General features: G+C 43.9%; 1 protein-coding gene across 1 annotated transcript; it reads left to right on the plus strand.

Moving 5' to 3' along the window:
- Positions 1-676: 676 nt before the first annotated feature.
- Positions 677-23,402, plus strand: C13H13orf42 (chromosome 13 C13orf42 homolog). The gene is made up of 4 exons (XM_076009632.1): positions 677-1,090; positions 20,197-20,344; positions 22,028-22,268; positions 23,228-23,402. Exons 1-4 carry the CDS (start codon positions 677-679, stop codon positions 23,400-23,402), a joined length of 978 nt encoding a protein of 325 aa, XP_075865747.1.
- Positions 23,403-25,171: the final 1,769 nt, after the last annotated feature.

The following is a 25,171-nucleotide window of genomic DNA, read 5'->3' on the forward strand; positions in this document are numbered from 1 at the left end:
AGGCTCTTCCAGGACGCCCGGATGCCTGCTCGGAGCCGGCTTATCGGGGGATCTGCGAGCTCCTGCCAGCGGCCCTGGCTGCGTCCACGCTGGCCCTTCTCTGGGGACTGGATTTTACCCCAAGTAACACGCAGTTTTTAGCTGAGGGCTGTCCCTACTAAGTAGAATTTCATTTTTGGACTCAGAGAATTCAGGGCTGGGGCCAGCTTAACCCAGGTGGAAATTAAAACAAAACAAAACAAAACAAAAAAACTCACACCCAGATCAAGTCAAACTGGGTGAGACCACGGCCAGTAGCGGTGGAAGACGAAAAGGAAAGAAAATAGCAGAGAGGCAAGGCACTGTCACGCTTTCTCCACCCCGCTGAGCCTTCCACGAGAGAGCACAGAGCAATTTGCACCAAATGGTTGGCCAAGCCAGCCAGGGCGCTTGCTTTTAAGCTCACTGCGCGCTACCTCCCACCCAGGGGTTGTTTATGGCATCTGGGCTACCGGATGCACACATCCCCCCATGAGAGACGCGCGGGTGACCCGCCAGCTCGCGAGGTCCCAGAGATCAGAGGCCTCCCGGAAGGCAGATGGCACGAGGCCTGGATGTCGCCTCCTCCGCTTCCAGCTAGATCAGGTGGCCCGGGCGCAGGCAGCTGGAAGGCACCCACGGGCAGAAACCGAGCACCATGTTCAGAAAGATCCACTCCATCTTTAACTCCGGCCCGCAGAGGACGGAGGCGGCCGACGGCCCCTTCTACGACGGGGCCAGCCCCACGGTGAAGCTGATTCGAAGCAGCTCCATGTACGTGGTTGGGGACCACGGGGAGAAATTCAGCCAGTCCCTAAAGAAATACCAGAGCACCGGCAGCATGGACGCCAGCCTGTACTGCCTGCAGCGGGAGGAGGACCGCGCCTGGATGTACTCCCGCACCCAGGACTGCCTGCAGTACCTGCAGGAGCTGCTGGCCCTGCGCAAAAAGTACCTCAGCAGCCTCGGGGACCTCAAGCCCCACCGCGCCCAGGGCGTTTCCTCAACCTCCTCCAAGTCCTCCAAAGCAGGGAAAAAGGCCCTTGGCCGGTCCACTCCCAAAGAAATAAAGGTAAGCGCTGCTGAGTGTACAACGTGGGTGAGAGCGCGTCACCTGTTTGAAAGCTATTTCCTATCCATGCGGGGCTTAATCTATCTGACACCTTCTGAGCAGTAGTTCAGTAGTCCTCAGAGGCTTGGCTGGCTGTCTCCCCTGCCCGGGGAAGGGCGGGGAAGCCCATGTTTATTTTGACTGCCGAGGAAACACGGAGGAGCAGCTCACGGTGTCTACAGAGCAGCCTGGGGTGGGGGAGATGTGGGCTTTGGTGTCAGGTGGCCCCTGAGTTTGCATTGTACGTCTGCCATTTATTTACTGCCCGACTTTATAGATGAGACAATGCTTGTATGGGTGACAGCAAACAGTTTTCCAACGAATTTATTACTCTTTTAAAAAATTGTTATTATTGCATTTAAAAATCCTGGTGAAAAGTGAAATCTTCATATGAACTAGATGCTTTCAAATACCTGGGTGCTTAGCCCCATGCTAGCCAAGGAACTGGAGGATTCCCTCCGTGTGTACCTTGGGCCCAGGCATGCTGGTGGCTCAGGCGTGGCTACAGAGAGAGTCTGCGCCTCTCAGGAGACTGCTGATGACTTTGGCACTGGAGGCCTCTAGACAGACACAAGCATGAAATTAGCGAAAGAAAGAACTTGAATTTATCCATTTGCTCTTGTACTTAATCACAGTGTTTTGTGCACAGTATCTTTCTTTGAGCATTCCAGGAGTGCCAGTATGGAAGGCGGGGGAGAACTTCTATATCACAGCAGGACAACTTCAGTACGGTGACCCTGCTCTAGGCGTGAGGTCACCTGATTCCAATTAGCAGTCCCCAATTCATTCAGTTACTCTTGCTTTCCTTTCCTCAAATTTGGTGTTGCCCGTGGTTTGAGGCTATTCTGTTGTATGCTCTCATCATTCATATTCCAGATGCCAGTACTAGCAGGTGTTCAAGAGCCAGCCTGTCTCCCACTTCCTTGCTGTCTCCCAGGAGTGTCCTGCAGGCTGCGTGAGCTGCATTAATGTTGAATGACTGATTGGCCTGCTATCAAATCTCTAGGGCTTGGCCTAACCCGACTGGTTTCAACTGTGCATGTTATACCAGGTGTGGGAGCAGTTTAAATAATCATTTCAACTCCAAAAGGATGTCAGTGTTGGGGCCCATACAAAAGGGTCCTAGTCTTGGGTCCCGGTGCTGACCCTGTGTCCAGCTTGCTGTAGGCTCGTGGGCCAGTGATCCTCTCTTTCAGAGCCACCGCTGATAAAAGAGGGGGTTGCAGTGGTTTCTAAACTCCTTTCCTTGAATATTCTGGGATTCTAGGCTCTGGTTAGATTTCCTCTAGGCACTATGTTTCCTCGCACATGGAGCCCTCATTTTTGGACCTGGCTAGCTCCCTTCCTTGCTGAGCTCTTTGAAGGTAGAGGGAGGGAATAGGAGCAGAGTGACCTGCTCTAGCCCCATCAAATGGCCATGAGGAGGGACACAGGTCTGATACATATTTCCTTGGGAGATGCTTCTTACCACAGTGCAATCAGAGCAGAGTTTTGAAGGGCCTTGAAATCAATCAGACCAAGGTTTGAATTTTAGCTCTGCTACTTACCACCTATGTGCCTTTGTCAAGTGAGGTTTTCCTCCCTGGTCTCTTTTTCTGTAGCATAAAAAATGGAAATAATGATATGCCTTGAGAGGAGTCTGCAAGATGCTGCACGTGATCATACCTGGCACGTACTAGGTACCCCAGTGTTTACTCACTTCGAAATGTTGGGTGCAGGAGGCTTTTAGAACTCTTTAGATGAGCTTCTTCCCTTTTCCCCAGCTCCTACAGAAAGATCTGTGTGCTGGGCTTGCCCATGAAATGATGGGTGTGGGCTCTGTGGCTAGCAGGGTGACCCATGGCTGCCTCAGTTTCTGTGCACTGCAGAGACAGGGACTAGAACTAGGCACTCTCCTGGAATGCCATCACCCTCCTGCTTTGGGAGAAAACCCTGTTGATGTTTGAGGTTTAGGGTAACACCATCCTTTTCCCTGACTTCCTGTTATGGGTTGAATTGTATCCCTTTGAAATTCATATATTGAAGTCTAGCCCCCAGTACCGAAGAAAGTGGCGTTACTTGGAAATAGGGTAATTGCAGATGTAATTAGTTAAGATGAGGCCATCATGGAGTAGGGTGGGCCCCTAATCTAATATGACTGGTGTTTTTATAAGAAGACTGCTACATGAAGACACAGACACAGGGAGAACACCACATGAAGATTGGAGTTATGCTGTCACAAGCCCAGGACCTACTAGAAGCTGGGAGACAGGCCTGGGACAGGTCCCTCACCAGTCCCTTCAGAAGGGGGCATGGCCCTTCTGGCACCCTGATCTCAGACTTCTGCCCTCCAGAACTGCGAGACAATAAGTTTCCGTAGCTCTAAGCCACCCAGCTTATGGTACTTTGTTATAACAGCCCTAGGAAGTGAATACACCTCTCTATAGAATTAGCCTCTTTTCTTCTCCATCATTGGCTGGGCACATCTCTGTTTTAGCATCCATCACATCCTATTGTGGGTTGCTGAAACCTGCGTCTCCCCTGGTGGACTACAGTGAGCTTGGTGAGCTTGAAGCTGAAACAGTATCTTTTTCATTTTTCTCTCCCCGGAGAATAGCAGTGAGTACTGTCGGTCAGGTGTGGCTGCTTTATAAACTTGCAAAGTCTGATGTCTTTGTGCTGTAGATCAAGGGAGAGCTCGCCTTCATTTAGGGAGTGCGCAGTGTTCTCTGCGGCCCGGGGCACCACCGCTGGCCCTCCCTCCCGCCCTCCCTGCAGATACCAGCCCCGGGATCTTAGACAGAACCTAAGTTCCCTTGTCTATCCCTCTTGTGTGGCAAGCTAGTGGCTTTTAAACTCTTTTGATTAAGATTCATAGCAGGAAGAAATACATTTTAGATATCGACCCAGTTTACCCAAACACACAAGCAAAACAGAAGTTTCATGAAATATTCTCACTCCCGTTCCTTGCTTGGCACCCATGTGGGTGGATGGGAGGAGGAAGTGAGGACACAGTAGAAGTGAGGTGAGCCTGGGGTGGGTGTGGGAAGCCCCCCAGAGCCCCTGCATGGTGGGGTCCCTGCCAGGCCCTGTGACAATCTGCTCCTCCCTCAGAATAGGAGGTCACTATAGAAATGAATGAAACACACTTTTTGCAACATTTTAAAATCAAAACAACAACAAAAATCCGTATCTGAGGATTTTCGTGTCAGTGTTGGGCATGAGCTGCAGTTTGGGACTCACCGTTTGGATGCTCGCGTGTTAGAATTTCCAACTCTGGGTACAATGCACGTGGCAGAAGGACAGCATATTTGCAATGGGTCCCGTCCTGGAATGTAGAGTCCTTGGAACAATAGGGCAAGCCCCCTCTGCTCCGGGCACAGGGGTGTTTCTGCCTGTGAGGAGCAGTGACGTTCTACAGCACTCCACTGCCACCGCCAGGCACCCTCAGGAACAACCAGCAGTTAATGCCGACTACGACTTGTCCTCCAAACCTGACATGCTGGCTCCTGACCCCATTCCACAGAGGAGTGCGTCCCTCCTGAGCCCAGGGGAGAATCCAGGTGCCAGGGGCATGGATGAACCACACACCTTTTGTCAGAATCCTCTGAAGACATGGTTCACCCTAGGAGAGAAAAACGTCTGTGAAAAGTAAAAAGTTGTCCTGTGCTGTCTTGCTATTGCCACCTCACCCCCACTCTAGCATTTAGGAAGCCACTCACTCCCTCTGCAGTTTGTTCCAGGGTCATGTCAGGGGCTTTGGCCTTTGTGGTTCCTCCTCTGGATTACTTTACTCCTCTCAATTCTCTCCTTTCCATAAACATCGCTTCGCTCAGCTTGGCTTTTTTTTTTTTTTTTTAATAATAGCTTTAATTTTCATATATAAAACTCACCCTTTCAAAGTGCACAAGTCAGTGATGTTTAGTCTATTCAGAGTTGTATAATCTTCTCCACTATCTAATTCTGAAATATTTTCATTACACAATTCAACTTTTTCTTTTCTTTTTATTTTTTTTTTTGGTGTGGCAAAATAAATACAGCATAACATTTACCATTTTCAACATGGCACTTTATAGTTCCTTAAGTGAGTGCTTTTTAGTGTCCTCAAATTATGGGTAATGAAGTCAATTAAAGTCAATGAATTCTTAAGAAATTAAGTGCTTTTCTTTGAATGATTTTGTATTGATTTTTTAAGAGTAAAAATGCATACTGCTAGGTATCTTTCAAATTGTTGATAGACAGACAATAACCAGAGTCTTCCACATGACTTTCATGGACTTTTCCAAATTATCATTTATGTAGAACCATAATAATTCATCCAAAAGACTATTAAACCCAAATTAACATATTTTTGGAACACTTTATGGAACTATTGCTAGTAGTACACTAGGAAATGAATTCCTTAAGAGATCATGGACACTAAAAAAATACTTCATTTAGGAATCAAAAGAAATTGATTGTCAAACTTATAAGATTGTCAAACATAAATATAAATACATATATAAATATAAAAGTCTTTTAAAGTAAAAGACTTAAAAGTTCAAAAAATTACCACTATAACTATTTTTAAGTATACAGTTCAGTGGCATTAAGCACATTCACCAAGTTGTGTCATCATCACTGCCATCCATTTCCAGAAGTTTTTCATCGTTCCAACCAGAAATGTTATATCCATTAAACACCAATTCCTCATTCCTCCCTCTCTCCAGCCTGTCATGACCTCTGTGCCATGGCCCGTTTACAGGATGGGCGATGAACACAGAACACAAAAGAACAAGACAGACACACAAGGACAATACAAGACTCGAGTGCCCAATGCACTGGTTGCTTTATTTTTATACCCCCTAGACCCAAGATTAGTTCCTTATACATGAGCATCTGAGCATAACAGTGATAGCTATCAATTGCGGAGTTGTTTCACAAGGGAACAATGGCCCCATGCTCTCAGACCTCAAAACGGTTACTTAAGGCACCGGACATAGCTCAAAAGCCAAGGCTGAGATAAGCAACATAAAGCAATGCAGCCATCTGAAGAACTTCTTGTTCTCTTTCCCAGCCAGCGGCCGGCCCTCATTGCTGTGCCTGCCTTAGGTCGCCCCTCCCTTGAGGGATCTTACCCGTCATTGACTACCAACCGTCACATGGGGGCCGGGCCTTGGGAATGTTCTTCTTATCTATATGGCCTCCAGACTCCCACCACGGGAGCCCACCATGTGGGAGCTGGGCCACATTTGCTTATGTGCAACAATTCAGGCCTTTTATCATGTCACGAGGCAGCAACCGTGTCTGAAGAAAATGCTGACTACTGCTGCGTTGTGCAGCACACTTACATTACAGGCTATAGTGAATGATTAGTATAAGGCATAACACCAGAATCAGCCCCCAACACCCCTGTGCAACTTTCTATCTCTATGAACTTGCCAGCTCTAGCTCTCATATAAATGGAATCATGCATGCAGCGTTCAGCATTTGTGCCGTTGGCTCATTTAACTGAGCGTGATTTCGAGGTTCAGCCATATTGTCGCACATGCCAGAACTTCCTTCCCTTATGGGCTGATCAGCTTGGTTTTTGATGGGAAGCAAAGAAGAAAAGTTTGAGACTATGCTCTGACTCTGACCAGAGTGTTTGCTGGCACTTGGGATCCTCCCTGAGGACGACTCCCTACACTTTTACGGCCAGATGAACAGGCAAGTGGCCAGCATCCCACTGTGAGAGCTGGGCCATAACAGTGCACCCTGGCCCGGCCGGACCATGGAGAAGAGCCTCGGCGAGTCTGGCCATGGAGCCAGCATAGGCTGTTTGGGGTTGGCTGCAGCACCCCCATTGGCCCCACTTAGTCCAGAAGGTCTGGGCTGGACATTTTCTCAGGCCAGTGTTGTTGTTCACCCACCACAGTCAGAAGAAACTTCATTATTTCTCTCATGGATCTTCTAGCTCTGAGCAGCTTGGATTTCTGATATCTCTGCCTGGATGAACTAGCTGCAAAACGTACCCTCTTCCTTCCCCTCCCTTCCACTCCCAACTAAAGAAGTTCGCCTGTTATAAGAATGACTTAAAAAGAACCAATTGAATTCTGGAGAAAGCCTGCCAAAAGCAATTAATTCTTACTGAAAATAGTTTCATTCTGATGATCGTTAGCTTTCAGAATCAATTTTCTATCAAGGTCACTCAGTCTTGGCTCATAATAATTAGGCCATGTCAACAGCACATAGAAGGCTCTTGCTCCTCTATGGCAGAAGGATCTGAATCCAATTCATCTGAAAAGACTCCAAATCATGCATATATCAATTGCATATGGGCTGTTTTACTCCGTTGGGAATTATTTTTCAAATCTGTTGGGGAGGCTGATATTGAAATGCAGGTTTTCAATAAGCATCATTTACTGGGGGGTGGAGGGCAGTCTCTACTTCTTGGCCTAGATCTGGTTTATGGAGTTGAAAGGCAGAACAAATTCAATAGGAGCTGCAAAAACATATTCCCTTATGCTTGGCAGAGGTCTCCCCAAGATGGCAGACAGCGTGATAATAATTGATAACAGTGCATGTGATTCCATAGTCTCTCTCAGTCAAACCACAAGATGTGTAATTATGTTCCCTAGTCTATCCTCCAAGCACAAGCTGTCACTATGCCTAGAAACAATACTTCCTCCTCCCCTTTTCCTCTCCCCTACACCCCATTTACCTGGCTAACTTCTTATCCTTCAAGACAGCAGAGAAAACCCTTCCCTGGAAGTCTTTTCTCATGTCCATCATCTAGTGCATTTCCCTCTCTCCTGGGTTTGAGCCATGTCTTGGCACTCAACACACCCACTGTAATTTTCTCTTCATTTGCTTAACTCTGACCCTGACTGGGAGCTTATTGAGCAGAGGCATCATGTCTTTTTATCTTCTTAACTCCAACCTCTAAGCACTGTTTTGGGCACATAGTAGATGCTCAATAAACCAATAGCCTGAGAAACTCCAAATGTAATTTACGAAGGCAATTGTTACAAACTTTGGTGGAAGATTTACAAAAGTCATAGGTCTGTGGTTTTGATGAGTAGAGGTTTGCCTTTTCCTACTAATGGAGTAGCATATAGTTTGAGTACACTCTTATGGAATTATATCCTAATAATTAAAATATCTACTATGTAATTGGTCAGAGCCCACCATCAAAAAGATACTTTTTTTTTAGCTATACATATTTTTCTGATGATAAAGTTATATTTGCTCTTTATATGAAATTTATAAAACACAGAATAGTATAAGGAAGAAAATATAAAATAAAAGTAACTTAAACTCTTACCATCAGAGATAAGCACTATGTAATTTTTAGGTATATTTTCTTTCAATCATTTTTTTCCTGTATATTTGCACATATGTGCGTTAGGGTTGCAAGATAAAATAAACAATGCCTAGTTAAATTAGAATTTTTTAGTACAAGTATGTCCCATGCAATATTTGGTACATACTTATACTAAAAAATTATTCATTGTTTATCTGAAATTGGAATTTAATTGTCATCTGTATTTTCATTTACTAAATCTGACAACCCAAATGTGTGTGTGTATAAACTTACAAAATTTGGTTCATACCGTATATACATTTTTGTATTTTCTTCTTTTCAGTTAATGTTATATATTGTGGGTTCTCTTCCATTTCATTAACTAGTTTTTTTTTTTTTAGTCAGAATTTGACATGGGTATATTAACTAGTTTTTTGATAACAAAAATTTGAAAGGAAAATTTAATAACTCACTTTTTGTAAACAATTGTCAAGCATTATAAATAAACACATTTTTCTCTATGTCTACAGAAAGATTTTTTCAGCAGAGATTCCTGCAAGTATGATTAATGGGTCAAAGGTTAAAGGTCATTAGTTTTTAAAGATTCTTTTAACATGTTGCTTTCCAGAAACATTTTACAAATTTATACTTTTCATAAACAGTGGGTTTCACATAAACTCTTCTTATTACACTTTATTGCATCAAGTACTGTCATTAGTTTTAAGTTTGCTAACTTAATAGACAAATTACATTATTTTAAGGTACTTTTCTTTGATTATTGCTTGCGTGAAGAATAGCCTTTTTTTTTGTCATACTAATGCATACTTCTTGTTTAGTAGATTGTCCATTCATGTCTTTATAAATTTTTCTTTTGGCTGTATTAAAGTTTTGTTATTTATTTGTAGGGACTCTTCTTATATTAAGGATATTAGCACATTGTCTGCCATGTGTGTTAAAAACATTTTCTTAAAGTTATTATGTATCTTTTCAGTTGGCATTTTCTGATGTACAGATGCTACTGATTTTTATGTTTTTTATTTTTGTCTTTCTTATTTTTTCCCTTGCTTTCATGCCTAGAAAGTTCTTCCATGTCTCAAGGTCAATTACATATGTGCCATTTCCTCCCTTTTTTATAGTTCCATTTTTGAAAAGCCAACCCTTTTGTTTATCTGCAATTTATTTTGCTATGTAGTAGGAACTGAGAATCCAACTTGAATTTTCCCCAAATAGCAAAGTTTCCCAACACCATTTATTGACAACTCCATCCCTTCTCTCATTGGACTGTGATATTTCACTTATATGTGAAGATTTTATACTATATTTCAAGCATAGTAATTCAATTCTATCAGTTAGGCTTCTAGCAGCTAGATAAATGTGAGCAAAGTTTTTCACTCACTGTTTTGTTAAAGTCAAATGATCATTTAGATGACATGTAAGGCCAGGAGTTAGGAGGTGCTAGCAAAAGAAGTAATGGCTTTAAGATTATAGAGCTGGGGAAAAATAAGCCTAAAACTATCGGTTGGATCCTATGAGTCTAGAACCTCTATTACCAGAGACAGAAGATGTGTAGCTGTGCTCCCCAAACTACTTTAATGTTTAGTTATAATAGATAATACCAAGGTTTAGTTATACTAAAGTTCCTAAGAAACCTCTTATTTTTGTCTCTTTGTGTTGATTTCTTTAGCTCGGTTGTCTACTTCACTGATTTTTTCTTTAGCCCTGGCAAATCTACCGTTTAGCTTATCTAGTAAAAATTTGTGTGCCTATGTATTTAAATTTCAGTGACTATACATTTTGCTAAGTTGTTTTTCATATCTACAGTTCTTGTTTCATAAATTCCCATTCTTTTTTCACAAAAGCCTATTCAAGTATGGATACACATTTCTGTATGTGCTTTAATATGAAAAGGATAAGTATGTCTTTTGACTTGTTCCTGAATATCCATCTCGTGGAGAGCAGAAGGCAAAAAGGATGTATTAGACAGAGCTTTTAAGTTTTATCCTGAATACTTTCTTTTGATAATATTAAATTGCTTGTGGATGAATTTGAGCTGTTTTACATTTAATTTCTGCCAGATGAGTGATCCAAGGGTAAAGTGGTCTTCTCAATCCAGACCAATTTCACATTTAATCCTGGAATTTCATCACTAATATTGACATGCACATGTCTAAGTATGGTTAGCCCAGAGAGTATTATCAGTACTCTATAAGAAATAAGACGTATAGAGTTCTTAAAAACTCTAAGTTTAAACTGGCAAGTTTAAAACTTGCCAAGTTAAATCCAAAAGTATACATTAGCAACATGAAAATTGGGTGGGGAATATAAACATTATGTAATGGCATTCATTCATTCACTCAACAGATATTTATTACTCTGTGCCAGGCACTAAAATAGGTGCTCTGTGTTCATAGATGAAAACACAATATGTTTGCTCCAATGCAACCCATAGTCTGAAGCAGCGACTGAACCACACTGGTATGTTAAGGTTTCTTGGAAGAAAAACAGGTAGAACTATAATGAGACTGTTGGGAGTTTTGAGCATCCTACAACCTCTCTCCTCTATGCAGCAGCCGGCAGTGAGTATTTATCAAAAGGAATTATGTCATATTTATAAGTGTTGTTTGCCAAAACCATCTCAAAGAAGAGGTTCAGGATCACTGGTCCGGTGTGGGTTAATACAAAGTGCTGCAGTGGATCTACCCACACAAGACAGAAAACGAGCATAGAAAAGATGTTCTAAGGCTGGGCCTGGTGCCTCACGCCTGTAATCCTAGCTCTCTGGGAGGCTGAGGCGAGAGGATCACTCAAGGTCAGGAGTTCGAAACCAGCCTGAGCAAGAGCGAGACCCCCGTCTCTACTAAAAATAAAAAGAAATTAATTGGCCAACTAAAAATCTATAGAAAAATTAGCCAGGCATGGTGGCACATGCCTGGAGTCCCAGGTACTCGGGAGGCTGAGGCAGTAGGATTGCTTGAGCCCAGGAGTTTGAGGTTGCTGTGAGCTAGGCTGACGCCACAGCACTCTAGCCTGGGCGACAGAGTGAGACTCTGTCAAAAAAAAGAAAGAAAAGATGTTCTGGGTCTGTCTGCTGCAATTGGCAAATGCTTCAGAGAGGAGGTGATACCTGAGCAGTTTGGGCCCCCTGAGGAGGTGAGGGTAGTTGCCAAGTAAAAGACGTGAAGGGGGATGGATGCTTAGTGGTGATCTCTTTGGCATTGGGTAGGTTTAGAACATCCTCTCCTCTCCCCTCTGCCAGAATGTTGGTGTTTACAACTGGAGGTTTGTTTTGCGGAATTCAGGTCTCTTGCACATAAGTACTGTGAGAGCACAGAGGAAAATGAACAGATTGGAGAAGGAGGCAGCCCAGGTACCCAGAGGGCGGGTGAAAACAGGCAGGATGACAGGCTGCTATGCAATGCAGAAAAATATCACAAACTGCCCTCAAGGAATCAGAGATTAAAATGAGAAATACAGTGGAGTTTGGTTTGGAAAAATGCAAAGGATTCCATCAGGGAAAAGTAATCCGAGGCCCAGGCCTGGGGTGGGGAGATGGTGCAGGGGAGGCTTGGAAAACGATAACCCTGAGGCCACAGAGGGTTAAATGTGAAAGGCAAACTGGAGTGGAGTCCGCAATGTGATACAGATGCTGTCAGAGAAAGTGCCTTGTCGCTGGGGCTGCCGCAGGGCTGATGGCAGAGGATCAGGGACCCTGTGAAACGCAGGCCGGGCCAGGCTGCAACATGAAGCAGGCTGTGTCACATCCAGCCTTTCCAAAGACCAAGAGGTCTGGGCTAGAAGAGAGTCGAGTGTGGGAGGGAATCTGATCCACTTTTGCCTGGAGTTGTGAGTTCGGAGAAGGAGGACGGTTTGGGGTCTCACCCAGGGGTGTTGATGACTGAAGTCTCATTTTGCACAACCACCTCTTTGTAAAGTAGAATTTCCTGTGACATTAGCTTAAGCCCTGAAAGAGTCAGCAAGGGAATGTCATCGTGTAGGTCACAGAGTCCCATGGAAATTGTGAGAAGGCAGAAAAGGCTGAAATCAGCCCGAGTTCAACCCAGGGCTCAGCCCGGGCTTGTAGCTTAGACTTGGTACTTTGAACATCAGCACAAAATCTATCTGGAGACATTTAAAAGTATATTTTATAGAAAGGACAAATAGAAGCTCCGTTAACCAAATCCTACTTAACTAACTTGCCAGATCCCTTCGTGCTTACCATTTTCTCTTTAAAACACCCATAGCAAGCGGGGCACTTACAAGGAGAAGCCTACCCCACACTGTAGTATTACAGGCAAAGTGCAAAATGACATATGCACAAGAGTTTTCACTGCAGCACTAATTGTAATAGCAAAGGATTGCAAACAACCCAAAGACCAGTCCATAGGGGGCTGTCCTTTGTTCCTACAGAGTGTCTGTATGGAGAATGATGCCGCTATTAAAAGGGACGGGCAGGACCTCTATTTACTGCTAGGGAGTAACATTGAGTGAAGAAAGGACACATTGAGTGAAGAAAGCAATGTTCACAAGTGGAGATGGGAGGCTCCTTTTTGTTTTTTTTTAAAAAGTGAGTAGATAAAAATATAAATACATGCTTGCTTATATTTTCAAAAAAAAATGATGGAAAGATAAACAAAATACTAAAGCAGGGATAGAGAAAATGAGAAGGGGCTGGCAGGCAAGTTAGCCCTCTCTTGAATGTTACAGCTTTGGTTTGGGAACCATGCATATTGCTCACATACTTTTAAAGCATTAAATCAAAAGGGAAAAAAAGCAATCCCTAAAACATGACAACCAACTGAAACTTCTGAACCTAACTGATTACCAAGTCAACAGGATAATCACACAGAAAAGAATTATTTCAAGGGACTTTAAAACAAAATTTGGTTACATTCCAAGGACAAAACACACACACACACACACACACACACACACACACACACACCTCAAATTGCATTCAGTAGGCTTACTATTGGCAATGCTGGTGTTATTATTTTGAAACTATAATATGTGATAATATAAAGTAAATAAGTAATTTTTGTTAATGTCATTTGGAACCAAGATTTTCAGTGTAAAAGAGGTACGAATGTAAATTGAAGAACTTAAGTATGAAACCTATAATACTTAATCTGCTTCGGAGAGATTGTCAGTTTCTGTTCAGGATATAGAGAGCTGGAAAGACTATCACTCCCATCCTTACAACAACAACAAAAACAGACAAACTGCAAGTTCGTGACTGTCCTTTTGAAACCACCAGAGAACTGAGGTCTCAGGGAAACCAACCAATGCAAACTGTAAGGGGAGAGAGCAACCTGCAGGGAGAGACAGAATGACTATACTTGCCTCCCTGGGGCAGACATAGACAGACCTGGTAAGAAGACTTCACCTAGAATTGTTGACAAATTGGCGGTGGCAGAGTGTGAGTGGGGAGACGGTGGGGAGTCCCTGAGGCTGCAGATACAGATGGAGTTCACATTCGCTCTCCAAGAACCTCAGTGGGCGCTCACAAAAGATTGGCAGAGGGTCCTATGAAAGTGTCCTTAGGGTACAGACCTTGTGGAGGGAACAGCAGCTGCTGAAGTTCATGGAGCCCTGCCTAGATCATTCTTTCTTATCTCCCCCTGGAACAAAAAATTTAGTAGGGGAGGGGAGCAGGGGAGGGATTTCTAAGGCATCCCAGGCTCACAGTTACAGCTGGGGGAAGGGCAAGGAAGGCCACATCCCCAGGGACACAGTGCCTGCCCCAAACTGGGGTCTAATCAGAAAAGCAGTGTATGCCCTCCTGCCTCTAACCACCACGGTAACAAGCATGACATAGTAAATAGCAGTGGAGGCCAGGCGCGGTGGCTCATGCCTGTAATCCTAGCACTCTGGGAGGCCGAGGCGGGCAGATTGCTTGAGGTCAGGAGTTCAAAACCAGCCTGAGCGAGACCCCTGTCTCTACTATAAATAGAAAGAAATTAATTGGCCAACTAATATGTATAGAGAAAAAATTAGCCAGGCATGGTGGCGCATGCCTGTAGTCCCAGCTACTCGGGAGGCTGAGGCAGGAGGATTGCTTGAACCCAGGAGTTTGAGGTTGCTGTGAACTAGGCTGACGCCATGGCACTCACTCTAGCTTGGGCAACGAAGCGAGACTCTGTCTCAAAAAAAAAAAAAATAGCAGTGGAATACTGCTAGCATGGGGCAAAGGCATAGAGAGAGACCCTCTCTTGAGGGCAGCACAAAGGGAAGACCTAAAGCTGAGGTTGCAGAAGACATCAAGGAAAAACTCTCTGGAAAATTAGCCTCTACTTTAAATACAAGGTATTATCAGAGAAATTTAAAGTCTGTGAGACACTTGGAGTAACTATAGAAGCAACAGACCCCAATCCCAACTAAATTCTTATCTAGATTGACTCTAAGCCAAACTAAAGGTTTAACTAAAGGAAAAAACATTTCCAGGTATAGAAACCTCAGTGTCTGTTGACCTACACAAAAGGCCTGGCTTTCCACAAAAATTATGATTCATATGAAAAAGCAACAAGAAAACAATGCAGTGCCCAGCAACACAGCGACTGATACAATCAGACTCTGATATGACACAGATGTTGAAACAGACAGAGAATTTTTAAAAAAACTATAATTAACATGTTAAAAGCTCTAATGGAAAAAGTGTAAAACATGCAAGATCAGATGGAGAAATCCATCAGGAAGATGAAAACTATAAGAAAGATTCAAATGAAGAGACTAGAAATGAACAGTACAGTAATGGAGATGAATAAAAGCTTTGATGGGGTTGATGTCCATAGACTTGACATAACCGTGAAAGAATCAGAAACCTTGAAGATGGGTCAAAAGAAATGACCAAAACTGACACACAAAGAAAATACTGTGAAAAAACATAGAGTGTTGTAAAGCAGTGGCCCCCAACCTTTTTGGCACCAGGGTCTGGTTTCATGGAAGTCAATTTTTCCATGGACTGGGGTAGGGTGGGGTGTTGTGGGTTGGGGAGGGTGGTGTGGAGTTCAGGTGGTGATGGATGGCATGTTTCCTAACAGGCCACAGACTGGTGCCAGGCTGTGGCCTGGGGGTTGGAAACCACAGGTGTAAAGGACGTTGAAAACTAAGAAGCAAGTAGGGTATGAGGGGGTGAGGGTTGAAAACTTACCTATTGGATACAATGTACACTGTTCTGGTGACAGGAGCACTAAAAGCCCTGACTTAAGTATTATACAATTCATCCTTGTAAACTCCTAATATTTTGAAATAAAAATTATTTAAAAAATTTAAAAATAAAAAGAGGGTCAATTCATAAAGAGACAAAAAAAAAAAAAAAAAGAAAATGTAGTTTAAAAAAGTCGAATAGAGCATCTGAGAGCTGTGGGACAACATCAAATAATCTAACAGAAGTGTAATTGGAATCCCAGAGAAGAAAAAAGAGAGAAGGGGACAGAAGAAATATTTGATGTAACAATGGCTGGGAATTTCCCAAAATTAATGACATATACTAAACCACAGATCTAAGAAGCTCAGAAAACAACAAGCAGGATAAGTTACAACAACCATGAAAACAACAACAATAATAATACAGGCATATCTTAATAATAAAATTGCTGAAAAGACAGAGACAAAAGACACATTACACACAGCGGAACTAAGATAAAAATTACAGCAGATTTCTTATCGGAGATGATGCAAGATGGACAACAATGGAAAACAGCATCTGTATGTGTGTATAAGATTTTTGGGAAATATATGCATTTTATATGATGCTACTAGAAAACATATTTAAGTATAGAGGTTTTTTCCCTTTTATATTTATAAAGAGGTTTCTTAGAGAAAATATTGAAGGACCACAAAATACACCCAAATCTTGTCTGTTAAAAGTGGAAGCCTAGCCACACATAATGGATAATATTGCCAAAAATTATTATCTGTTAAAGATACATTTTGAAGTATTTATGAGTAAAATTATATTTTTTAACATTAGCTTTAAGAAAAATAGTGGGAAGGTGATAGATGAACAAGAATGAACAATAAAGTTGATGGTGGTTAAAGTTGATGATGAGTAGATGGGATTATGATTATGTTTTCTACAGTTTTTGTATTTAAAATTTTTATAATAAATCTTTTTAAAAACGGGGATATGCCTATGTACTTCTCAACTGTCATAAATTGAATTATGTACTTATTAAAATTAAGTTATATTTGTTCCTAAACTGGTTTATTGTTATTTGGACTTATAATTCATAATAATGTAATTTAATTAAATATAATATACAATGAAATATCAGTGAAAAGAGAGAATTTCTTCTATGAAAACTAAGTTGGATGCTTTAGAAAGAGTCAATAATAGAGAGTTGATTTAAAAGAAAAGCAATAGAATGAGGTTTAGACAAAGCAAATGTGAAAGATTTGAAAAAAAATCATAAAGATCTAGAATAATTTTGTGCTCAAATTTATTCATGAGTGCCTTCAATTTCCTAGATTCCTTTAAATAAACCAAATCTGGAAATTTTAGATGATATATTGTGGATAAGATTTAGGTAGGATAATACAGAATTCAAACGAATAAATTCTATTCAAGAGATTGATAATCAAAAAGTGTGGATTAAAGTGAAGAATTTATGAAAATACTAGGCATATACCCAGTCACTTGGTAGTAAAACAGATAGTCTGCTTATTGCAAGTGGTAACAGACTTGGAAATGTAGAGATGGCATGACTCGTGGTTTGGAAAGAGGGACCAGAACCACTTTAGAGGAATGAAAAGAGGCACTATTCCTAATCACACTGAGATAACAGGCATAAACTGGGATGACCCCTGGGCAAAGCAGGATGTTTGGTTACCCTGGCAACAGCAGATAGGCTCAGAATCCCAAGCCAAAATATTTTAACACATTGGAGCAGCAGCTATGTCGTCCAGCCAGAATGAAGTCTAGCAGGGATGCACGCCAAACATCAAACCCAGGAAGCAAACAAAACTGGGTGAATACAAGCAGAGGAAATACCTGCCTAGGAGGTGCTGTAGGTTAATCTTGGCAGCTGGAAGGTGCACCCCTGCAGGTGGGACACTCTCATCCTGCACATGCCCCCCTCCCCAGGCAGATAAGATGGAGCCCTTTACCTGGGCCCATCTGTGTGCTAAGCAACAGGAAGTACACAAGGACAGGAGGAGCCTGGGCCTCTTAACCCAGGAAATTTTGTCCTGTTTCCTCTATGACCTGTATTTTGATCCTCTGGGTCCTATCCTTGTGTTCCCATCGTCATGGAGACATTCCCGGCTGCTCTTGCAACGCCAGGGAACATGACTGATATTAATATTTGAGTTTCCATCCAAACCAGACATTGAGGTGACGATTCATGGGCTCCCTCACTTCCTCTCTCATGTCTGGGTCCCACAGAGCGGCAATTCAACTGCTGTGTATCAGAATCACTTGATGATCTGGACTCACCGATTTGGGAAAAGTGTGGCTGAAAGGGCTACTGCCCACTAGTTTTGATGACAGAGAGTTCAGTGGCTGAGGTGGTGATTTCTATGCTAGTGGTTTCTTTTTTTAATTTGTAAATGTTATCCTCAGAGGATAATACTTGAGGAATCTAGAAGATTCACACCAGTACGGTGTTTGTGTTAACCTAACTGATGGCAGGATGTTCATTGTTTTCTTAACCATTAATAGTTAAGACACCTGGGTTTGGAAATTAACTCTCTTCCACACCCTTTAACAAACTAGCATCTGATTCAGGCTGCTTTGAGCTGCCGGCCAAGGCCTACTTCTGGAGACATTTAGGACTGAATTGCTTAGGTCAAATCACAGGGCAACCTAGATAAAAAAAAAAAAAGTATATGAGGTACGCAAACAAGACTGAGACCTTGCATTAAGCCAAACACTGAGGGCAGTTGTCTTGGGTTTGGAGATGCAAAAAAACCTGTGCACTTTGTATGACTACTGAATAATACTCATATTTCCTTCGGAGGTTGGTCTGGGTTGGGTGGCTTTCTCCATGCTCTTCCCTGCTTCACAAAACATCTCTAAAATGGTACGTGTCATGGTGGAATTAGGTTGGGTTCTGAGACCCACGGGCACCTAGAGGAGGGAAAGAGCCCAGGAGAGGGTGAGCTTCCCGGAGAAGGAGCCCTCTCAGCCAAGTCTCAGTGGGTGAGTCAGAGTCAGCCAGTGAGAACACCCCGGTGGAAGAGGCGGCAAGGGAAAGCGCAGAGGGGATAAAAGAGTACGAACCTACCTCCAGACACCGCCCGCCGTCACCTGCCTGCAGGAAGGACACCTGGCGCCCGGGCCTGCTGCACCAAGAGACTTTCAATCAGCTCCTCCGTTTTTCATTCTCACACCCCACGCCCAGCCTTCGGTGTACCTGGTGTCGCCAAGTCTGGAGCACGTCTACTTCCTGGAGGTAGAATTGTCCCCCTCTCAGCCATTTACCTCTCCAACTGCTTTCCGGCTGGCAGAAGCTTCTGGAAAACTATCTTCCTCCTTTCTCTTATTCTCTTTGTCATCCAGGTTTCCGCCTGATTCTGTCCTTGCTTTCACTGTAGTGGGCTCTTTGAAGGGGGGCAGATAAGTACAGGTGGCCAGCCTTCCACTTTTAACAGACAAGATTCAGGTGTATATCGTGGTCCTTCAATATTTTCTCTAAGAAAGCTCTTAGAGAAAATTGTCTTTACAAACAGAAAAGGAAAAAAAAACTCTATTTAAAAATGTTTCCTAGTTGTACAAAATGCATATGTCTCACAAAAGTTGTGTCACAGGTAGAGATGCTGTTTTCTCCCCTCCCAACACACCAGTCTGTAATTTAATCATATTCACTTTTAGTACCAGCCCCCATAAAATGCCCAGATGAAATTTTAAAAACTCTACATTTGGTCAAATGAGGTCAAAGGAGCCCACATTAAGACATTTGTCCATTTTTTTTTTTTCCTCTCCAAGTCCTCTTATTGCCTATATTCCTCAGGGAGCTTGTCATTACTTCATGTGTTGATTCTGTCAGTTCTGGAGATGGTGAGTTCTCCGTCGAAGCCCGCTGCGGTGCTCCAATGGCCGTGACGGCACCTGCCCATCGCCGTTGGGGACTGTACTGTGCAGGCGACACGCGATCACAAAGGGGAACGGGGACAGAGCCTGAAACCTGGTCAGGCACTGAATAGATTTTTCTTAACTCTCTATTTTATTTTACCCTACGCTTTTTAAACAATCATACTCATTTCAGATTATTCCATGACTTGAGCCCACATCTGGCCCTGTTAGAAACGGACAGCTCGTATGAGAGCATTTTCCACCTATCTCGTCTCTTTCCTGCTGTGAGCAGCTCATCACCTACCTAAGGAAATGTACAGTCTCCTAATTGGGTGTTCATGAGCAGGGAACAAAGCCAAAGAAAGACTAATGATTTTGCCTAATGTCTGATAACAGATTCATGACCAGGAAAGAAGTGGACCTCACAGTCCCCTCACTCTGTCCCCTTGAGATAATTGGAAGTTCATTGCCCCGTGGCACTTACGGACCAGAAGTGTCCACCTACCTTCCTTCCTTCCTTCCTTCCTTCCTTCCTTCCTTCCTTCCTTCCTTCCTTCCTTCCTTCCTTCCTTCCTCTTACTCAAATTTGCCTTTGAAACCCTGCAAGTACCTAAGTCCATGTGCATTTTCTTTTTTTTTCTTTTCTTTTTTCTTTTATACTTTTTTTCTTCTTTTTATTTTTAATTTTTTAAGAAATTTTTAATTTTTCTCCAACAAAAGCAGCAAGGAACATGTGCATTTTCTTTTAGCAATATTTAACCCTTTTCGGCATCTCAGGCAACTCCCTCTTCTCCCCTACTTCCCCTCTAGCAGAAACCAGCCTCAAAGAAATACTCGCAGTTCAGCGCCGACGTGGCCGAGGCCATGGCCTTCTTTGACTCCATCATTGCGGAGCTGGACACAGAGCGACGGCCGCGGGCTGCAGAGGCCGCCTCTCCCAATGAAGACGTGGACTTTGATGGTGAGCCGAGGGCAAGGCAGTGGGAGCTTGGTGGCCGAAGTGGGGCAAGGCCGGGGTGCGGTGCACGGATGGGCTGGGACTCACAAGACCGGCTATCAGAAATCCCGCCTCCCTGATTAGCGGGAAGCCCTGCACCTGCAAGCCACAGCCTGGCCCCCGAGCCCTCCTCTTTGGGGACCTTATGCTTCAGTTGTCCCAGCTGCCACCTCTCCAGTGTCTGGGGCCATGCTGGGACAAAACTCCCTCCCTGTGGTCCGCTTACCACAGCTGAACAGGTGGAACTGAGACTCTAAGATGGAAAGCAATAGGGACGTGATTAAAGAAAAAACCAGGGGGTGTGGGGGGTGTTGATTAATAAGTCCAGAGTTTCAGTTTGGCGGGATGAAGGAGTCCTGGAGATTGCTCCAACAACAGTGTGAATGCTGAACTGCATGCACACTTAATGGTGACGATGGTAAATTTTATGTTATGGACAATTCAACACAATTTTTTAAAAAAAGAAAGTGAATAGACAAAATATATTTGAAATTCCAGCTCTGTCCCTACCAAGGGTAGGAAGTAGGGTGGTGTGCAGGGTAGGAGAGGCCCAGGGTACCTGCCTGGGCCAGCCTGGATTTCTAGACAAGAGGCTGGGGTGAGGACTGAGGTCATGCTTTTCCTTCCCGAGGTGTGGCACGGGCCCCCTCTTGGTGGAGAGCAAAGAATCCAAACACGTTTATGAGTCTAGCCCACTTTCAAATTCCATCCCTCAATTGTCATTCTCTGTAATCTTTGGCCGCCTGTGGTGCAGTTTTATTAGTGTGGGGAGTGTTCCTGGCCCCTTGGCACTAAGATAGCAGCTTTTGGTACCAATATTAAATAATGCATGAGTATTCTATCTAATGCTCAAAAGATGACAAGCTTGTGATTTATCACTGCTGTTCCAGCCTCGATAGATGTGCATCTGTGAGATTTGGGTTCTCAAACTGGGTTCTGTGCAATTTCACGAAGGTTACCCCTGTTCCCCAAGCTGATGGCACTTGCAGGTAATCTGTCAGCCCTCCTCTCCCACGGCCCCTCCAGTCCCTGGCAGAAAGCAGCCCTCGCCCTGGGAAATCTGGGATATTGGCAAAGGGATGACAAAACCCACTGAGGGTGCAAGTGCCATCTTCACAGTTGTAATTGTTTTAAAGAAAATGACTATTGTCATGAAATGGCCATTTCCCCCTGATAACAACAATATGTGTTCATTGTAAAGCAAATCAAACAACACACCAAAATATGAAGAAGAAAGTAAAAAAATATGACCTACAATACTACTACCACCCAGAGATAATCACCACTGTTAACATTTGAGTGTATGTCCTTTCTCAAATGTTTTCCACATACATACCCAGACCTGTTTTAATTTTTTTGAGACAAAAATAGGACTCTTTGCACTTAACAATTTATAATAGATCTTGGGCATCTTTCCAAGTCGATAAACATAGATCCACGTCCTCATTTTTGATGGACACGATACTCCATTGCATCCCCTGCACTTCAACTGCAGAGTCAAAGTTCCTTTCTAAGACTTCGCTGCTACGAACATGGCTGTCTCTGCCCATTTGCTGTGAGTTTCAGCTCGACACACCGTTTCCTTTGCCTTGTGTTCTTCCTGATGGCGCGTACTCCCTTCCCGGGTCACCTGCTTCTCTCTTCCAGTGGCCACCAGCTCCCGGGAGCACAGCTTGCACTCCAACTGGATCCTGCGAGCGCCACGCAGACACTCCGAGGACATCGCGGCACGCGCCCTGCACGCGGCAGATGGCCCGGGCCGGAGGAGCACCGAGCGCAGGACCCTCGGCACTCAGAGGAGGCTCGAGAGGCACCCGATTTATTTGCCCAAGGCCGTGGAAGGGGCATTCAACACCTTGAAATTTAAGCCCAAAGCCTGCAAAAAAGAGTAAGTGCTTGGGCCAGATAGCGCAACCAAGATGTTCGAGTGTCCTCCAGATGCTTGGGGTAGTTCTTAAGGTGCCTCGAGCCCAATCCCTTTTGTTAAAAAATATTCTTATATATTTTGGGGTGGGAGGTCTTAGTCAAAAAGGGTTTTTGTTGGTCGTCTACTCTCTGGTAGTCTAGGTCTCTGGTTCACTGCTTTTGCTTACTCCTAACTTGCTCTGGCCTAGAGTCTGGCCCACTCAGCCCTCATGCTTTGTGCCTTCTGCTTTCTTTGTTTCCCCTAAGTGCCACTCATGCATGTGTGCCTCAGATTTTTAATGAGAGTTTGGGCTGAACAGAGGGCAGCACCAAGGGGGAACCGATGTCAGGCGACTCAGATGTCCCTGCATGGAAGGCGTTGGCTAGGCGCCGAGATGTAGAACGTCTTGCTGGCCGGGCCCCTGTTGGGACATCTCCTTTGTCCTCTTTTTGACTCCAGATTCTCCTGTCCTAAGACTAGTTACCAAAACTAACCCCAGATTCCTGTTGCCGACTCAGAGCAGTGAGTTCTCTCGGGGTTTTGCCTGCCCAGGCCTTGCCTCGGGGCCTCGCCTCTCAGACCAGAAGGGCCTGTCAGGACTCAGCAGCTGTTTTCCTTTCCTTCTACAAAAGCCATTGAATCCTGAGGGATTCTGGGGTTTTCTAGACAGCGTTTTCTTCCATAATAATAGACCATGCACTGGACATATTGCAACCACAAGCCAGCCCTGGTCACCCATCCTCCTCCTTCAAGGCCAGGCTGAAGTCCAGTGACCTCCATCCACAGCCCCCATGATGACACCACTTGGTCCCCCCCAAGGCACAGGACCAGGGGAGCAATCTGCCGGTCTCCAGGGGCAGGGTAGGGTGGTCATCCAAGCATCCCTTCCCTGTGTGGCAGCCAAGACAAACTCAACTCTCCTGTTCATTCCTCCCTTGCAGCCTGGGGAGCTCCAGACAAATCCTCTTCAACTTCTCGGGAGAAGACATGGAATGGGACTCGGAGCTCTTTGCACTGGAGCCCCTGGCGCCGCCCAGGGAGGACTACTACGAGACAGAGAACCCCAAAGGGCAGTGGCTGCTTCGAGAAAGACTCTGGGAGCGGACAGTGCCCTGAGTCCATCTGGGTTCCTTGGAGAACCTCAGGCTGGGTCTCTGAGACAGTATCTACTCTCAGCGCAGCATGAAGTGTTTGGTAGAGTTAAAAATGGAAATCATAACACGATCCAACTCCTCAACACACAGCCTGCTGGTGCCCAGCTAGTGCCAAACAGACCTGTGGCTGCCCAGGGGACATGCCTCAGGAGACTGTCAAAGCCTGGGTTTTCTTGCACAGGCAAGTTAGCAGGAGTCACGACCTGGCTGGTCTCCAAGAGCAGAAGCAATGGAAGGTCTTGAGTGGAGTGTTTGGGCTCACGCCCCTGGCCTCCCCTGGCCTGTTCCTTGCTCTCTAGGTGTCTGTCCAAGCAGTTGCTAGCATTGCCCTCAGTCCTGGAAACAAATCCACCCATGAATCTCTGGGCAAAAGTTTGACAAGAGATAGTTCCTCTTTCTATGGGGCTCAGAAATGCCCTGGTTCCGTGCTGGGGTTGCCTTCTTTTGTGCAGAATGCAGTTGAAAAAGCAGCTCCTTTTGCTCTCTTTTCAGACTTTTCCAGAAACTTCTGCCGGATTAGGCTGAAGGTGATGCCAATGCCCTGGCAGTGGGGTGAGGGAAGGGGTGTGTTGGGGCCCTGCCTTGGGACCACATTATCTCCTCCAGCCCAAAAACTCGGCTCCACTTCCCACAGGCAATTGGTTAGAGTAGACAGAAGATGGAATGATTCCTCTTTTTTTTTCTTTTTTTCTAATTCTCACCTAGAACATTTTTATAAATACCCACAGAACCAGTTTTGGCAGGCTATGCCTCTCCCATTCCCCAGTTAAGAGGGCAATCAGATTCATTAAGTTCTTTAGGTCCAGAAAGGATTTCCATATTTCAGGAACTATATGAATCAGAATTATATTTAAAATATATTATATGCCTTTGTAACAGACTTTTTGCATTTTTGCATATAGTTGTACCCATTCAAGCTTGAGAGCCACTGGCTTGGAGAATACACTGAACTTTGTCCATCTCACATATATTTTTCGGCATTTTCTTGTAAATCAGCGTGTGCATGCCTAGGAATGTATGAGGGCTTTGGGGATTAAGGAAGGAGACAGACTAGGAAAAACTAATAATTTAAATTGAGCCAAGGATATTCTAGGCTAAGGTCACTCTGAGAACTGAATAAAGGCTTCCCTTCTGCTAGGTCCATAGGATGAAATTGCTATTGTTCTGTTTTTTAGAAGTAACTTTTTATTTATGTGAACCGAATACCTAGACTATCTGAATCTAAGTATTTGTAACTCCTAAGAGAAAAAAAAGACAACTAGTAATTCTATGGCATTCTTAGAAACTTTGTATCAGCACATTTTCAGAATGAAAATATACTGGAAATGTTTTAATACTTCCCTTTACTATTTTTTGAGTGCCAATGTCAATGTTTAGGAGGTTTCTTTCATTTTGTTGCTTGTACTAACCCAACTATAGCCAGAAGCTTGACTGAAAAATAAATGTTTGGGAAATTTGTTTTATAAACTGCATTAAAGCACTGCAATTTATCACCATGAATCTTTCATTTCCCCAAATGTGGCCCTGTTTGAAGTCTTATGTATAAAAAGTTCACTGCTGGGGATAAACTCAGGATAAAGTTCTCTTTACGCTGCCTCTTATCAAACTACAGTTTATCATAGATCGACCCTGACGTTATGCAATGAAGACACTGTATACATTTTGCTTTTGCAGATAAGAAAAAAGTAAACAGGACCAAGAGGATGTTTGGAGTCCTGATTTTTTTTTTGG

This window comes from Microcebus murinus, chromosome 13 (assembly GCF_040939455.1).
Source record: "Microcebus murinus isolate Inina chromosome 13, M.murinus_Inina_mat1.0, whole genome shotgun sequence".
Lineage (NCBI taxonomy): Eukaryota > Metazoa > Chordata > Mammalia > Primates > Cheirogaleidae > Microcebus > Microcebus murinus.

Coding starts and splice junctions, on each gene's coding strand:
- C13H13orf42 (XM_076009632.1), top strand. CDS start 677: ATGTTCAGAAAGATCCACTCCATCTTTAACTCCGGCCCGCAGAGGACG. Junction 20,345..22,027: donor TGAAGACGTGGACTTTGATG/GTGAGCCGAGGG, acceptor TCTCTCTTCCAG/TGGCCACCAGCTCCCGGGAG. Junction 22,269..23,227: donor CCCAAAGCCTGCAAAAAAGA/GTAAGTGCTTGG, acceptor CCTCCCTTGCAG/CCTGGGGAGCTCCAGACAAA.